General features: G+C 40.9%; 1 protein-coding gene across 2 annotated transcripts in view; it reads right to left on the bottom strand.

Moving 5' to 3' along the window:
- LOC114848125 (peroxidasin) overlaps window positions 1-18289 on the bottom strand; it is a 64065-nt gene that overhangs the window by 36356 nt on the left and 9420 nt on the right. The window contains exons 2-11 of one of the 2 annotated variants that reach the window (XM_029138349.3): window positions 18035-18106; window positions 17038-17109; window positions 14480-14551; window positions 12871-12942; window positions 11952-12023; window positions 11299-11468; window positions 7539-7656; window positions 7250-7419; window positions 6568-6840; window positions 6211-6486 (exon numbers count right to left, since the gene is read on the bottom strand). In XM_029138349.3, coding sequence (XP_028994182.1) covers window positions 6211-6486; window positions 6568-6840; window positions 7250-7419; window positions 7539-7656; window positions 11299-11468; window positions 11952-12023; window positions 12871-12942; window positions 14480-14551; window positions 17038-17109; window positions 18035-18106 — 1367 coding nt within the window. The remainder of the gene's footprint in view (window positions 1-6210; window positions 6487-6567; window positions 6841-7249; window positions 7420-7538; window positions 7657-11298; window positions 11469-11951; window positions 12024-12870; window positions 12943-14479; window positions 14552-17037; window positions 17110-18034; window positions 18107-18289) is intronic. The other variant, XM_029138350.3, reaches the window with a different exon arrangement.

Below are 18289 nucleotides of genomic sequence, written 5' to 3' on the forward strand. Positions count from 1 at the left end.
CCCTTCAATGAAAATATATTTACAGGTAGGTCTTTTTAATACCATTAATCTACAAAACCATTAACTAACTTGTACAGTCGTAGCACTTAAAAGTGTCAGCCTTTACGGCAATCTGTTTGCATTTTCAGCGCGGTATGACCGGGTTTTTAGCGCGTTGGAGCTGTGTTACCTCTATTTGGCCTATAGGTGGCGCTCCCACACTGGCCTTTATGAAGCTGTCCTATAGTTTTGTTATATAGGCCCATGTGGAGCTATATATTTACGCCTCCGTGGTGTAATGGTTTGTTTATTGTTTAACAGCCTTGATGTGTCAATTTTTTACCCCGGGTTCGAATCCCGGTGAAAGCAGAAGTTGTAATTACTAAACATTTTTATATTTTGGCATACAAGATCATAACAAATGATTAATAGGGCTGGCTGTCTGTATTATTTAACAGAGCTACAGCCATGTTCCCAAGAGGTTCACCAGCCGCTTTCGGCAGTGAGTCATACACGGACGTCGTTCTGCCCGCTTTCATGTAAACACGGAACTCTTCACAATTTTTTCAAACGTAGATTCTGTTAATTTCGTTATTCATTTACACAACATGCACATGCTAAAATTTTTCTGAAAAGATGACTGTACACCCATCAAGTTTGGGTGAACAGAAAACGCTTGAAAGCGTTTACGTTTTATATTCCGTTTATTTCGTTATTACTGCTTTCACCTGTACCACATAAAGTCATTGCAGAGCTACAGCCATGTTCCTACAAAGTTAACCAGCTGTTTATTTCGTATTCCCTCTTTCATGTCCGTCTGATGAATGAAAATGGGCGCGGGCCATCCACGTCCCAGAGCAGGGACACTGTACCACATAAAGTCATTGCAGAGCTACAGCCATGTTCCCAAGAGGTTCACCAGCCGCTTTCAGCGGTGACACACGCATGGACGTTTTTCCTCCCGCTTTCATGTAGACACAAAACTTATAAAAGTAAAAGAGAGCTCAGTGCAGCATTTGAAATTACAACAGGCTGAAAGAGGAGGCTGTAGCAGAGGAACACAGGTCTTTGTCCATGTTGATGCCCCCACCCCCACAGTCAGCGCTTACCTTTGCTACGGGACTGATAGCCCCGCCCACTTTTATTTATCAGACAGCTATGAAAGTGGGAATAACGAAATGAACGGAATGTAAAGTAAAACGCTTTCAAGAGTTTTGTCTACATCAAAGCGGGCAAATCACATGTGAACGTTTTAATTTTTTTTGTAAATAAAAATAATGTTTGCCCTGTTCAAACCTGGGGAATAAAAACGGTTCTGATTGTGAAAGCGGCTGATCAGCTTCGTAGGAACACATTTCATATGGTACAGGTGAAAGGGACACTAACAACCCAACGCAGCCGAGGCTGTAGCAGCAGAGAAACGCAGATGTGTGTCCTGCGTGTTGATGAGCGTTTCCCCTTCCCCCAGGACATACTGTATAAGGACAGCAGCAACTTCAGCAGTTGACAGCAAACACTAGCGCGCATTGATAACTTGATCCAAGTCATCTGCCTATGAATAGGTGGCTCATCAGCACCATCGTTGGAACGTCACATCACTGTCTGCTTCAGACGGTGACGCCACTTCCCCGATTCTCTTGTTGCCTGCATTTGACAAGCATACATTTCCAGTTAAGCTCTACCTGGACACATCGTCATTCAGGCTCTTACGTTTCATTCAGAATAAGAGCAAACTATAGGTCATTGCGGTCTGAGTAAATTTTAAGAGTTTGGTTAAACTTAAAAGCTGCTATAACAAGACAACGACTTAGTTTTTCGTTCTCTGTTTTTTTCTCAAAACGAAAAATCAGCTTTAAATCCAACTCCGTGCGTTGTGTCGAAAAAACAACAACACCTGAATTCCGTTAATTAATATTACGAGTTGAAACGAAAACCAAGTTTGTTTTGTATTTTTTCCTCATGATCAACAAACCAGAAGACGAGTAAAGATATACAAATAAAATACATTTATAACACAGATTGATGAATAAATATAGATTCCTATTTTAAGTTATTATACTTATATTATTCTATTGGATTGGCTGGAGGAGGGACTGTGTCTCTCTGCTGGCCTGGAAACTGTAAAAACATCAGCAGCTTCGGCAATTGACAACAAACACTAGCGAGCAAAGATGCATAATAATCTATAATATTTAAAAATGAACTACTCTACATTTAATGATACAATTCCATGACATCGTTTTTTGTGCTTAATGTGCAGACACAGATAGGAATGAACAGTCGGACCTCCCATCTTTGCGCCGCCTGGTGGTTAACACGAGACTAGCACCCTGATTTTTTTCAGCTTGCTGCAGGATTAAAAATCCTTAGTCGGGGACGCACCCGTGGCGCGCTGGCGACGCGCACGTACTGCGGTAAAAAAGGTGGTCGCTTTGAAGTGCTACGACTGTACAGTGGCAGCGGTTCAAAGTGACTAGGGTTTTTACTGCAGTACTGCCGCGTCGCCACGGCGCAGCGAGTGCGTCGCTGACTAAAGATTTTTAATCCTGCAGCCGGCTGGAAAAAATCAGGACGCTAGTCTCGTTTTCACCACCAGGTGGCGCAGCGTTGATTAGAAGCCTCCAAAGCACTACAGCGTAACTGAGGTCCGACTGTTCATTTCTACCTGTAACACACATATATTACACCAGACCTATTTTACTATTAAGTCTTTACTATTAAGTATCTGTTGTGTGCTAAAACATGGGGAGTGTGAAGGGCAACAACTTGTTGATGGCTTAGCTGTTTTCTGTTCACTGCGAAGTTATAATTGTTCTGTGTGGTTTAAAACAGGCAGCGCCACAGCAGCAACACATTCTTGTTTTCATTCTCCTCAGCTTTTTCATGTTTTTAAATAGCAGGTGTCTCTTAAGGATATGCACACACCCACCGCTCTAACATCTGATACAACATATTGGCTTCACATAATACCATGATTATGCGTCGCGGTTGAATTAATATAATTTGAATGCGCAAGTAAAGACGTAGAGCGCAGTCCATCTGCGACTACAGCCGCTTATTTAGGTTTTAAACTTCCACAACTTGTTAATGAATGTTTTACAATAGTCGTAGATTTTACGTAAATAACCGTAATAATCATAGGAATTTGTTTTACAGCAGTTGTCGGTCGTAATTTTGACAGGACGCCAGAAATCAGCAGATCTACAGCGACGCATTACAGCAACATGTTTGTTCCTACGCGTTTACTCTGTGTCTGCAGAACTGCAGTTTGACTTGTTTTGACTGTGCGTGTCATTGTAACTGAGGCTGAGAGACTTATTTGACCCGTGTACGTTTCAACATTTTCATTTCCCATCCGTCCATCCAGCCACTTTCACCGGCGTTTTCGTTTCTCTTTCGATGAGCGGCAAACGGATTTTAATCAAAGCACCGCCTTACAAACCAATAAAACAGGCAAAAATATTTGTTTTTTACAAAAAGACACGGAATTGGAGTTAATATGTTTTATTGTTTAGAGACAAACGGAAAACAAAAAGTCGTTCTCTCGTTACCTCTGCTTATAATTTGGTGGAGACATCAATCTCTTACACAAACACGTGACGTGTTTCGGAGTCATGTGTCCAGACAGAGAGTGACCAATACACAAATGTATGGATGTGCAAATGCAAGCTACGAGAGGAACGGGGCAGTGGTGCACGAGATGTAGCGAGAATTTGTTTTGACTGTGCGTGTCATTGTAACTGAATGAGTGGCTGATGTGACTTATTCGGCCCGTGTACGTTTCAAAACTTTGATTTCCCATCCGTCTATCTATCCTGAATAAAAGCACCGCATTACAAACCAATAAACTGAACAAAAATATTTTTTAACAAAAACACACGGACTTGAATTTTAAGCTGTTTTTTTTCGTTTAGAGAAAAACGTAAAACTAAAAACCTCTGCTTTTAATTTTTAATGGAAGCTCATCCGTGGACGGGTCGCGGGGCAGCAGTCTTAGCAGAGAGCTCCAGACTGCCGCTCAATGAAACTCGAGATCGAATGATATGTGATGTGTTTCGTACTCAGATGACTTGGATCTGAGTTCGACCAAGCTTTTGTTTGTCTCATGTTTGCTCACAGTCGCAAAGGAAATCTACACACCCCTCCCCCCTCCTTCGTAGAGACGCATAGACATGCTAATGTGTTGCTACTACTCGATCAGCAGGTGAGAAATACTTCAGCTTCAGGACAAAGCTCTTTGAGAGACTGGGCAGCATCGGGCGGCGTGATCAGCTGCAGGTCTAAGACTCATTAATGCAGCAAGTAGTTTGTTCTACATACGTTTACTCTGCAAAAATAAACGTATGTATTTATCGTAGCTTTCTGATCTAAGTTATTTGTAGCACTTTGACTTCGTTTAAAATATGCAGTGCTTTTTAAAATGAAAATACTAATATTATTATTTATTACCTTTATTGTAAACACAGTATTAATTGCACAATTTGGACTGGCGAAGATTTGCGCTTCTTTCATAATAATCATGGATAATCAAGGAAGAAACTGCAATTCATATTTGTTATTCAGGGACGGTTTAATAAAGATTCAGTATGGTTTTTGACTGAACTGTCAGCCAAGATACGTGCATTATCAAATGAATGCGCCTGTCAGCGGGGAAGATATCAACTCTATTCAGTCGCTCTTCAGTCGCTGCTGCCGTCTCCTCCCCAGTTCACACACCTTAACACTAGGACTACTGGGTTTTCTAAATATACCAGTTCCTACTACAAGGTGTTCCTACGAAGTTAACCAGCTGTTTATTTTGTTATTATTCCTTTCACCTGTACCACATAAAGTCATTGCAGAGCTACAGCCATGTTCCCACAAAGTTAACCAGCTGTTTATTTCGTTATTTCCTCTTTCATGTCCGCCTGGTGAATGAAAGTGGGCGTGGCCATCCACGTCCCAGAGCGGTGACACTGGGGGATGGGAAACGCTCATCAACACGCAGGACAAAGATCTGCGTTTCTCTGCTGCTACAGCCTCGGCTGCGTTGTGTTGTTAGTCTCCCTTTCACCTGTACCATATGAAATGTGTTCCTACGAAGTTGCTCAGCCGCTTTCAGAATTCCCCATGCAGGTTTGAACAGGGCAAACATTATTTTTATTTACAAAAAAAAATTAATACGTTTACAGATTGACCGGTGATGCCGCACAGGTTGCTCTCAGTTAAAACAGCTGTTTGAAGCAGGGAAAAGCGAGTTAGCTGTCCTTGTCGATGCCTTGACAATGTTTTAGCATCGGTTAGATCTCTGAGCCCCGACTTTTATGTCTTCTTTGGATTAAAAAACAAATGTTGAATGTTCTCAAATAATATAATATTGCCGCCCTCCGCGGCTCCCAGTGTTTGTTTTTTTCATTTAAAACGTGGGTGTTACCGGTGGCAGACCTCTGGTCTAGATCATCCTTATTCACTTTTTTAAATTGTAGTAGTGTAACCTTAGTTAGTATTCCTTTTTATTTTTTTTATTTTATGTTTGGGAAACGTGACATTTCAGCTACTGTGATTTTATTTGTCATCAACATTAGTTCCTACCTGTCCTTGTTGACGGGGGACAAGAAAATGTGACGCGCGTTGGATAAGCGCGGCGTAAAGACAAAAGTGTACATGTGCCGTACTGTCTTGCCGTGTGGTGCATTAAAGAAGCATTCCACGTAAAGAAAATTGCCCGTACCAACAGCAAGAAATCAGGGTTACAGTAACTGCCATAATTTGCCATAATTTACTTACGTTCATAACTTCATACTATAACGCGACCAGCGGTTCATGGTCTTGGCGATTCATGCACTAAGTAATACAACGTTGTCATCTCGTGATCACATGATGATGATGAGACGCTGTTTTTCCAATAATTAAAATAAAAAAACTGCTTCCACTCAGACTCGAACCCTGGACAAAAAAAAACGTTGTGGCCATGCACGTTAACCACTAGGCCACCCAAGACCTGATCATTGGTTGTTCTACAAGAGGCTATATGACGTAAGCAACTACGATGTTTCAGGACCAAAAGTGGGAGTCAATCGCCACCTACAGGCCAGAAGGACGTAACACACTCCTCCCGCAATACAAACCCGGCACTGACGCGGCAGATTTGAAACCCAAACACGGTGGGGGTAGACACTTTTACCGGCTGCCTCTGTACATGGTATCTTGTCCAATCATCTAAGATGGCTAAGGCTGACTGTTTAATCTTACCTCTTTGCATAATACTGAGCTGCACAGTGGTGTGAGCATTCCCCACAGGGCTGGCTGCCTGGCACTCGTACTGGCCCTCATCATGAGCTGCAACACGGGTGATGCGGAGAGTACCAGAAGACAAGACTGTGTGACGACTGTCAAGGGGCAACGGACTGCTGCCACGTGTCCAGGCAATCACCGGCTGTGGGTAGCCACTTGCCTCACAGGGGAACTCCACAGTTTGATCCTCCAACACTGACTGATCCTGTGGTGTGACTATAAACTGTGGAAATGCTGATGGGAAAAGATTTTTTATTATAAAAATTACTGTTTAAATTCATAAATGTAATATAAAAAACAGATTTTGATTATCACCTTGTACGATGATATAAGCTGTAGCATGTATAGTGTCAACATTATTGGAGGCAAAACAGGTATATTGTCCTCCATCAGCTTGGACCACGTTCTGTATAAACAGCCCTCCGGAGGGGGTGATGTTAATACGGGCATCGTTGGGCAGCGGTGTTCGGTCACCTCGTGTCCAGGACACACGGGGCTGGGGCTGGCCTGTAGCACTGCACTCCAGGGTCACGCTCTCTCCGACCAACACTTCAGTGTTCTGGGGCTGAATTACAAAACTTGGTCGGGCTGGGAGTATAAAAAAAGGAAATAACATAGAAATCGATTTAAACTAATGCAGTGCCTGTGACACTGGTTTAAAAAGAGCGATTAACTAAATGTTCCAAAGCAAATCACTGAAAATAATGCTGATTTTTGTAAACGGTTGACTGTAGTTGCTCAGACTGCAGCACATTAAATTTACACTATCTTACTAAGCGTGTCACCAAATGTGGTTGATTTTCCATATTTGGCAAACGAATACAGAGTATGAGCAAATATGTACACAGGCACACACTGACATCACGCTGACAGGAAATGCAAAACACCCCCCACATAAACTGTTCCTTAGAGAGACATCACTAAATCTTTGGTTTTGTGTGTGTCTCTGTTTGTATATAAACAACATTTTGCAGGCCATCAGGCTTTGTTTACTTACAAGGGGCTCCGAAATATCGCAGTGTGACCTGTGAAGTCTTGACCTCCCCAGCAATATTTTTTGCCATACATTGGTAAACTCCCTGATCTGTCTCCCTGGTGTCTTGTATCATCAGTGTACCGTCCTCCAGCAGGTTCAGACGACTGTCCTCGCGCATGTTTAGAGCATTGCTGCAAAGAGGGCACAGAAATACATAACCGAACTAAATGAACATAATGAATATCGTTTTTAATAATAATGCATAAATAAAACTACAAGGTGGCCATAATGTTAAGGCATCTTGTCTCACTTGTTCCTGAGCCAGATGATCTGTGGTTTAGGGTTGCCTTCAGCTCTACAGGTGAAGTAGACAGTGTTCCCTGATGTAACATCAACATCCTGGGGCTCAGAGGTGATCCTAGGTACCTCTAGAGGAGAAGGTTAGAGAAGACAGTTACAGGATGAAAATGCACAGGTTACAATCCCATTTTGTTGTATGCATTTGTTCGTGTTTGCACAATATGCCCACCAGTCTGTGTATTGTCCTTAAGACTCTTTCCTAGGGTGCCATGTAATGAGAGTTGCATTATGGTGAAGCCATACAGTAAGATGCTCTACTGGACATACAGTAAACCGGCACATTGCTAGCTGCTTGCTTAAATGCTGTAGTTCAAATTCCTTATCTTGACATTATCACAGCAAAAGACAAAGACATGACAGGATTTCAATATAATGACCTAAGGGTACAAACTCAAAACAGAGTTCAGATCACGGAGATTTCAGGGGGAAGGCTTATAAAGATTGATGGCCACAGGAGGAAGAAAGGATTGTGACCACTTAAGCTTTAAAATAGTCAGTATGTCCCCCTAACAGGACTTTCCCCAAAGGAAACACAGACTCATAACTACCAAACCCTGGCACACACTGGATGCTGCAACACAAACGTATTGTGCAGTAAATATGGAGACACAGTTCTGAAGCACTCTCTGCACAGTGCTACATGGAGTGCTGTCCATGGGATGTGGGAAAATCTACATTAATACCAAACTCTAAAACCTCAGACTCAAACCATACCTCCACCACATTTATATTTAAAAATTAATCCACATTTGCAATAGAGTTGGTAATTCTAATGAATTTGAAATCTTATTTGTGGTAATCCAGACTCCATCAAGGAGGCAATGTGCTCTTCAGATGCAACTTTGATTTTGATGGTTTTAAAGCAGTTTAAGTGGCTGTGCGTTGTTCTATATAGACTACAGAGAGAATAAAACAGAATGGAGGGGTAAGAGTTTTGTTTATAGGCGGGCATTCTTTCAACACTGTCTTGCTATGCATACAGATGCAGCAGAGGGGGACACATTGAGCAAGACTGGGCAAGTTGGCCAAACACTTAGTGTCTAAAATGTAAAAAGGGATTACATGAACAGTCAGCTGTAAACTAGATTAGACTGCCTCCCCCTGCAGCAACAGACATAAAGTGAGACTTCTGTGCTTTTCTTCTCTATATGTTGGTCACAAGTATTTATCTATGTACACTAGTAGTAAGTATTTCTTTAACCATCTTTATATACTAAAAAATAGTTTTTAGGGTTCTTTCATAAAGCCATAAAATTCCAGTATGCCCTGTTTACTCTGTAATGTCCAAAGATGTTACAAACTCCACCCATACCTGTTACCGGGACTTGACGAGTCACAGGGGACACGGGACACGTATCCCTGATCGCCTCCACAGACCAGGTCACAGGGAAAAAGGGAAGAGGGAGAACCCAAAAGCCACGACCCAAAAAGGAACTGGTATAACTCCTAATAATTTATTAGATACAAAAAACATAAACTCACTGCGTGGGCAGGACCAAGGCTTAGAATGATAACTGAACTTAAAAGCACTGTGAAAACAACAGCGAAACGACTAAAAACAGCTCTGTACTACTGTACTAAACACAGAATGACATGAAAGGTACAAACCTTAACAAAAGAAGAGAACAGGACAGAAAACACAAACTCCACGTATCAACACTCTGAGTAACTGCCGTGCTTACAGCTTGTACGACACACCAGCAAGGAATCCCACAAAAGACAGGGCTTACATAGAAATAAACACAGGTGTATCAAATTAACTATCATCAGAACAAAGGAAATGAGGAACAACAAAACAACAGGAGTGTGAAGAAACCAAACAACACAAGAGCTCATCTAGCGGCATGAACTGCTGATTGTCACAAAAGATGTTGGTACAGTACACCAGTATCATTTTATAAAACGACAGACTGCTGGTGATTTGATGCTGAAGACCCAATTGAAAGGGTCCTGATTATTCATCCAGATAAGACACAGCTGGATGTCTACATGCCTCAGACGCAATAAGAGCATGTATCTGCATGTCTGTTTTCAGGAAAAGTAGAGGTATTGTACAGTGTGTAAGAACATGTGAAAATTAACTACTCCATTCACTATTAAAGGCGACCGATTATGCAAAATCCACTTTTTAGGCATTCTGGAGCATTCATATAACCGATCATGAATCATGTTTACACACACTAAGCATGATAAATGTGCATTTCCTACTTTTTCACATTTTGCTATTTTATTCAATCAAAAGAGAGTACGAGAAAGACAGTTGGTTCTGAGACTTTGGCCAAACGTGACTCACTAGGGGAGACTCCTCCCAGCAAAACCCACCTCCTTCCACAATGATACTGAACCGAAACTGGCTTTCCACCATTATCGTCGCTTCAATGTTGCATCCCTTGTTCTAACTTACATCAAAACTGTTTCAATCTACCGTTGAAGAAAGGATCTATTCCTACAGTCGGTCATCCACTTGCTGTAGTAAGTACATGCTTGATAAATGATGTCTTGATGTCTATGATTTTAGTTTGTCTGTTTAAAATGTAGTAACCCACATGTATGAGACAAGCTAATAGCTAGTGGTATGCTAGCGGCTACAACCAGAGAGCAGTCGATCGAGTGTTTGTCCTGTTGTAATGCGCTGCTGTGGGTTAATGTAACCACACACATATGCAGGGTAAGCTAGTGGCATGACAGCACCTTAGCGGTCTGGGTCTCTAGCTGGAATTTTGTGGCACATGGCGTCACTTCTGTATGTTCTATAGCCGTTAACGCGTTGTTAGCTTGCCTTTATCAACAATAATCGTTACTGCTAATGACTGCAGTTACTGCTAATGACTGCAGTCTGTACAGTCTTTTGCATTAGCCACTAGCGTGCCGTTAGCCCTTTGCACTCTAGGGCTTAGAGCAGGATGATCGCTACAATAGGTTATTGCAAAGAAAAGCGTGGTTATGTCTGTTATTATGTTGTCATGTGTCACAGCCCCAGTCGATTTGTGATTTTTGATTATAGCATTGTTCTGTCAAATTCCAACATGCATGCTAAATGTTTTGTTACAAGCTTAGTTGCTAAGTAGTCGGGTCTCTACAATAAGTGCACTGTAAATCCAAACAGTTCTACTAACTTATAAAGATTGAGGGCGCTATACTTAAACACTGTCAAAAAGTTAATGGAGCTCATAAATATTAATGTCTTTGAACAATTAATCTACTTTTAATTCTTTGGTGCTCAGACATTTTACATAAATTAAATTTGCTTACATTTGAACATTTGAGAACTGTGAATGGTTGTCTGTCTCTCTGCCCTGTGATGGACTGGTGACCTGTCCAGGGTAAACCCCCAACCTCTAAGGCAGCTGGAATAGGTTCCAGCTAGGGGAACATCCCAGTTACTCACATGTAAGATGTCAAACAGAGAAACCACTGCGGACTGTTGGCACACAGACATCTGCTGCCTAGCTCAGGGGTGAAGGTATGTACGTTTACCAACAATAAGATACCTTATTGAGACATTGCAGGCCAATATTGTTTAGCATGAAAAGCAGTATAATCGGTCCCTTTAATGCTGCAAGTGTTAGTAAAAGGGAATTTAAAAACAATAAACCTAAAGCTCATTAGGTTAGTCCCAAAATCCATGACAGTCTTTGTTTTGAGTGAGCCAACAAACTATCCATGACGTATCAGATGTCTTTCTGGATATTCAGTTTCTTTTGTCTTACCACAGTTGAGCTCCTCAGCTGTGAGCGTTGCCACAGATCTTCCCTGCAGGTGGCTCGGGTAGTCACAGGTGGCTGCAGCCTGTGCATTGCCCGACTCTGCGTACTGCTTCAGAAGGTCAGCCAGCCACAGCAACTCACAATCACAGTTTAAGGAATTGGAATCCAGCCGCCTTCACAAAGACAACACGCCTTACATTACACAATAAGGCTAAACATGAAGCATATGCTATATGATGTATAAAAGTATAAACATTATCAGTGTTAGGAAAATCCCCTTTGGTTGGATATTAACTAAAAGCTTATCTTTATCTACACAATGGGACATAATCTCAGTATGGCATGACTTTAGCTTTCAATTTTACATCATCACAGTAACACGCTTTTCAAGAACTTTAACTGGATTAAAGGAGTGAAATGAGCATTATCCTACTGCACATCTTCACTCTGTTGGGTGGATGTCAGAGGATGTGACACTTTTAAAAGTGACCAAATTGCATTCAAAGAAGCATAAGAGCAGTGCGGTATGACATTGAACTGATAAACATTACCCACTGGATAACAAACATCATAAGGGTTAGCTGCAGAAACTGCTACAGAAATAAATTCTCACATAAAGTAGACAGATTAGTGGTTGGTTGCACTATTTTACTCACAGTCGCTTCATGGCCTGAAGATGAGAGAATGTTCCTGGAACTAGTTGGGTAATTCTGTTGTTGTGCAAAAATCTAATGGGAGAGAAAAGCTTTAGGTTTCATTATCATTATCATCACATCATCTTTTACATTACAAGATTTAAAATGTTACTGTGCTAGAAGCATGTCTGTCTCTAGCATAGTAACAGCTGGGATTGGTTTCAGCACCCTTATGAGCCAGGAGCTCAGAAAACAGGAGAAGTGGCTAGTGTAATGAATGGATTAGCGAATAGAAGCTATTTAAAAAATACAAAGGTGGTTTTTTTTTAGAAGTTGCATTCCCAAATGACAAGAAATATGAGAAAATGCTACACTTGAGCCTTGGGACTTCTATTCTTTGGCTAGATGCCCAAATCGTTCTGTTTCTGTAGGATTATTTTTAGAAAACAGAAACATTTGCAATCAAATTTGTCATCCTGTTCTCCAACTTCTATCTTAACCTGAACAAAACTTTTATGCCTCTTTCAACAGTGATTGAAAAATGTTTGGCAGCCACTGACCCATGAACAGAAAAAGTAAAATAGAAACTCAACAGGATTTCTATCAGAGGGAATACTAGACGCTAACAGGCTATAATGTATATGACCCACTGTGGAAAACTGTTTAAATTATTATTTAGCTTACAACCACAGCTAACAAAGAATATAAGCATGGACACTGAGATTACGTGAGTTTTCATTTGGCAATAGACCACCAAACATGGTACTACATATATACATACTATACTATAAAATACCCCTATACAGAACAGAGCTATTATACTAGGAACAAATAACAGCGATATTGGCACAAGTCCACCATAAGGCAGATGGGGCTCATGTGACCTGTATACAGTACATTTTAGGAATTGTTGGTTAAAGGTCAGATAGGAACGACTTACAGTCGTTCCAGCTTTGGTAGGTGGGTGAAGGACTCTGGTTCCAAAGACTCAATGTTATTGAAATGAAGATACCTTGAGAAATAAAGAAAACCAGAGAAAACACAATAAATCTGATTATAAAGATTTATATTGAATCATTCTTTTATACAATCTAACAAATTGTCCAATCAACTACAAAAATTATCAGTGACACCATTGTAGTATTTTTCTGTAATTATCTGGTTATGCCTAGCACTTCAGATTACTGCAACATATTCAGGTAGCTCTAGCTGAATGTAGCTAGGGTCTGAAACTTTATGACAGGCTGGGCTTCAAATAAGATTATTCACATTTCTGTGCAATGTTATTTCACATAATGCAAACCTGGTTTCCCCAACCTTCTGTGCTTGAAAAAAACACCCCGTAAACTAACAGATTTCCATATGAATTAAATGATGATTATATGAATAACTGTTAATTGTATCTGCTTTAATAGGCAGGGTAAGCAACAGTCAAAGCAGCAGAAAAAAAGCAAAGCAGCAAAACAGACACAAAGACCAGAGCACCACAAATTACAAAATAAAATGCAATATTATTTTAAATATTAGATGTTGGTGTCATTGTAAAAAAACACATAAATCAAAAACAACCACAAAAACTGTAAAGTATTTTTATGCTCTATTTTGAATTGATGAGAATTAATTACACTTACAAATATATTCTTGATCTTGAGCAAAATGTGATTGTGTAAAACTACTTGAAGGGTTTTGTCCTCTGCTTCCATGAGTCAGACCATAGTTTTGGTCACATCTATTTTCTAAAAGTCAAAGTCTTCTCCAAGAGTTTTAAAAACCTGCTTTGTACTAGGGTGCATAACATAAAACTTTCCTTTCAGTATCTCCCTCGTGCACTACACCAATCAATGCTTTTACCAGCTGTCATTATTAGAGGTAACTATAGCATGAAGTAGCGAATGGTATTGTACCTTAATTCTTGAGCATGCAAGGAGGGCTGGATGCAAAAAGGCAGTTGTAAAAGCTGTGGAGAACTATAGAATGTACGTGTGACACTCAGGAACAGGATGTAAGGTCAGGGTATATAAACGTGGGACTGGCAGTAGCAGGATAGAGCCAAGCCACACTACTAGCATTACTAGCAGCACAGGGATGGATATTGTGCGTTGAGCTTCAAATAGGATTGTGCTTATCTATTGTTTTGATCATGAGACGTGCATCTCATGCAACAGGTTCAAAGGGGGTCAATGAGACATGCAAGGATGGGTGGACACATGGCATGCATTGTGAAAATAGAGGAGTGGAGAGAGGGTCACGTGAGGGGGTGCTGGAGGGAGGCTGCAGATTTACTGGAAATATATAAAATATAAACAGTGCGATGATGACACATGTACTTGTAAAGTTTACACAACGTTCAACAGTTACAAAATTTTGCCAACATGGTTGACCTGTTTTGCACTGTTAAATCATCATCATCAAAATTACATATACAGACTATACTAAGCCTCATTAAGTACAGTATTTAAAGCAATTTTCACTGTGGCGGGTACACATTTCGAGTAGGAGCAAGTAGGGCAAGCAGAAGGAGAAGACGGATGAAGACGTTGTTCACTTACAGTTGCTCAAGAGATACAAGCCCCTTAAATGCTTGTCTGTCAATTGATTGGATTTCATTCTTGTACAAATAGCTGAAAGGAGAGATAACCAGCAACATTAGTAACAGGCACACGGGCACGCCCACACACATGCACGCACACATTCATATTCTCTCTCTCTCTCTCTCTCTCTCTCTCTCTCTCTCTCTCTCTCTCTCAGCAGAAGTGGTTTGACACTTCCAAAGTGCAATTGTACGTGTCGTTTTTAATGTAATACTAGTCAGTGGAAAAACATTACGAAGACACTGAGTGAAAGTGGGCAACAATTAAGCAATTTCAAACTTCTCAGCCTAGCTAAGGTAGAAAATTGTAAAAATAAAGATTCTAATACGAAGTTCTGTATCATCATTCACTTTGGTTTGTTAATACCTGAAGGACTGTGCAGAGCATGACAGAGCAAGGAGAGGTAGATCACTTCAAGATAAAATCCAACAATTGTCTTAAGTTAACTTACTAACAGAATTTTTTGATTGCATTTCATTTATAATTTTGGTAAACTAAAAAATTATTAAACATTATGATATTAATAGTGACCCATAGCAACAAAGCATGTTACAATGAAATGCAGGGCACAGAAGCTAACACACTTGATGACACGAGTGCTACCACTTTAAATATATATCAACATTCACTAATCAAAACCTATGTGTACGTTTCTTACAGTTAGTCATGGGAAAGACTGGGGGTGTGGGTTTGGAGGATGTCAAAAATGACAGGGAATAAATACCAAAAGAAGTGAAGAGGTGAACCGTGAGTAACAATTTAGCCTCGAGCTATAGAGAACATGAAAGGAGAACTGCAGAGGGAGATGTTACCCTAATAACAAAGGTTAGAGCAAAGTGAAGCAGACTCTATGGCTAGTATGCTCTTAAAAGCAAGGGGCTCTAAAAATTCACTTACTAATTAGGTAAAGGATCGAATTACTATACAGTCGTACAAGATTGCAAACTCTGTTGTCTATTTCAGTAAACAAGTGAAGTGGCTCTTTCTTGCGAATAAAGTTTATACCATCTTGTATCACTTTTTTTTTCGTGTCCAGCAGTTCAACAAGCAGCATGTATTAGGCTGAATGCCACATTGTGATGGACAGTGTGCAACCAGCTGCTGAACCAAACAAATCAGTTAAGCAAACAATAGGCATAAATAAATTCATAGGAATGTACCTTAGGCTGACACATAACTAAACAACTGCTGCACTGTGGTTTACCTGTGAAATTAATATTAAGACTAATAATAGTGTTAAGGTATGTGCACACACTCATACAATATTATATATCTCATCTCATAAAACTTAAATAATAGCCATGACATACAACATCACAACTACCATAATCACACATTATTATTATTGATAATGATAAGTACAGTAATACAGAGGTTGAGGCAGACTTGTGAAATCCAGGGTGATGTGAGGGGCTCGGCCACTACGCCCATCCAACAAGCAGAGGGAAGAATCCCAGCAGCCAGGGAGCCCACACACCTTCAGTTCAGGAGGGCAGGTGTTGCAACCCAAGCCGCCCACACAGAGCCCCCCAGGCAGAGCTGCAGCAGCCACAGAGACAGCACCCGAGGTCAGAGTGGGCCACCGGGGGTCAACGCTGTCCACCCCATGAGAACCAGGGGCAAACACTCCCCCCGGCGGGAGGGTCGGCCTGAAAGAGTGGAGCCCGAGGACCCACGGTCCTTAGGGAGCCCGCCAGAGTGGGCCCCAAATGAACGGAGTGGGGCCTACCCTATTCGCCCATATCTCCTGGCACCCCCTTCTGGCACCCCCCTCAGACGCACACCCGTACCCACGTCAACACACTACCACAAACTCTCTCACAAACAACTATTCAATCATACATGAACCCATGCACTCTCACATACATTCTTACACCCAACGCACCATTTACTTGTTCTTATTCATGGCCCATATGGCCCCAGGCAGGGACTGCAGCACCTTCCTAGCCCCTCCCACCCACCCCAACCCGGGAGAAGCAGTCACTTGAACGGTGACCAGACCCACAAATACACATCTTTAGTAGATACTACTAATATTATGTCATTAATTAGTAATCGGGCATCAGGCACAACATACAATATATCATCTTTACTCTCAAAACATCAAAATAACGCAGAACAGATGCAAAGAAATACCTAATCACACATTAAATTTAAATATTATATTAAACACAAATTAACTGAATTAATATTGAATCTTTACTACACTCTTACACTACACAAAATCAGCATATCTCTCACTGTAAGCACAGACATTACTGTAACCTAAGGCCACGTAAGTGACTAACAATGTGAGCAAACTAGCAATTTAACAGAAACCGTGAAGCTGTACACACCTCAGAACAACCACTGTTTTTAAATGTGCCTTCAGTTCAACGCTTCAGACACATAAATACAAAGCACCGGTCAAAGGGATTTTTCTTTTCTGTACACTGCACTAATGCATCCTTACTGAACAATCCAGGAACATAAAAGATACTGACATACTGTCTCAAACTGACATGGGGGCAACTCACAGATATTTGAGATTTTCCAGGTCTTCAAATGCCCCTCTGGGAATCCTTCGTATATGGTTGTTATTGAGGAGACTGATGAAAAAAAGGAATGGTTATTTTGTGGTTTCAAGACAAAAATGATCAACAGAACATAAGATACAGATACAGTGTACATGTACTCAAAGTGATTACAATTTAATCACAATTTGTCTGGTATAAGATTAAATTATTTTTTACAACAACATTCTCAGCTGAACAGTTCATCCTCCTCAGGGTCAGGGGTGTGCTCGAGCCTGTCCCAGTCACCATGTGCATCACAGGACCACACATACAGTATGTATAGACAGCCATTCACAGTCACACTTACACATATGGGCAATTTTGAATCGACAGTTATCCTGTCACATTGTGAGAGGAAGCCAGAGTACCCAAAGAGATCCAAGGAGGACACGAGAAGAACTTGTAAAGTTCATATAGAAAAGAACCTGGCCAACCAGGTTACACGTGAATCTGGAATCTGGTGGTGGCAGATTTGTTAAAACACCACTTGTCGTTAGGTGCAGAGCATTTAAATCAAATGATTGAATACAACACAACTCCCTTTCACAACTACTGTTCAGTTTCCCCAGAGTCCAGCTGCTGCCAGCTACTTTGTATCTGTGTGTGACTGCACCATCAGGACATCTTCTGTCTGCTGAACTGCAGCCTGAAGGCACAAAGTGTTGCTCAGGATATAAAGCCCTCAACAGTCCACATGGTTGTCTGGCTGATAGACAAATTTGAGATTTTTTACCTGCCTAAAGGGCCATTACTTTGAACTTGATCTTACACTAACAAGGCCCTGTGCACACAAGCCAAATTAGAAAAAAATTCAACAATGCTTGAAAAACAAATAACAATTTACTGTAAAGATATTAATAAGACCCCAAAGCCATGCATGTACCGTACCCTGTACCATATGTCTATAACAATGTTTCGATGTAGGTCTCAATTGTGCATGAAGACCAGAAGGACTTACAGTGTGTTGAGGTTCTTTAATTGCCTGAAGGAACCTGGTTGTAAATCCTTGATTTTGTTGAATCTCAGGTCTCTGTAGAAAAGAAAGAAATATTCATATCCTTGTACATATTACAACACTGTTCAGTAGGGAATGGTCAGACAATATGTACATAAACCCAATGCAATAGACATAGAGCAAATCCACAGCCGAGTGATCATGTGAAAATGACTCAGCTTACAGGAATGCTTTTGTTAGGCTATAATCATGAGTACA

This window comes from Betta splendens, chromosome 22 (genome assembly GCF_900634795.4).
Source record: "Betta splendens chromosome 22, fBetSpl5.4, whole genome shotgun sequence".
In the NCBI taxonomy this organism is placed as follows: Eukaryota; Metazoa; Chordata; class Actinopteri; order Anabantiformes; family Osphronemidae; genus Betta; species Betta splendens.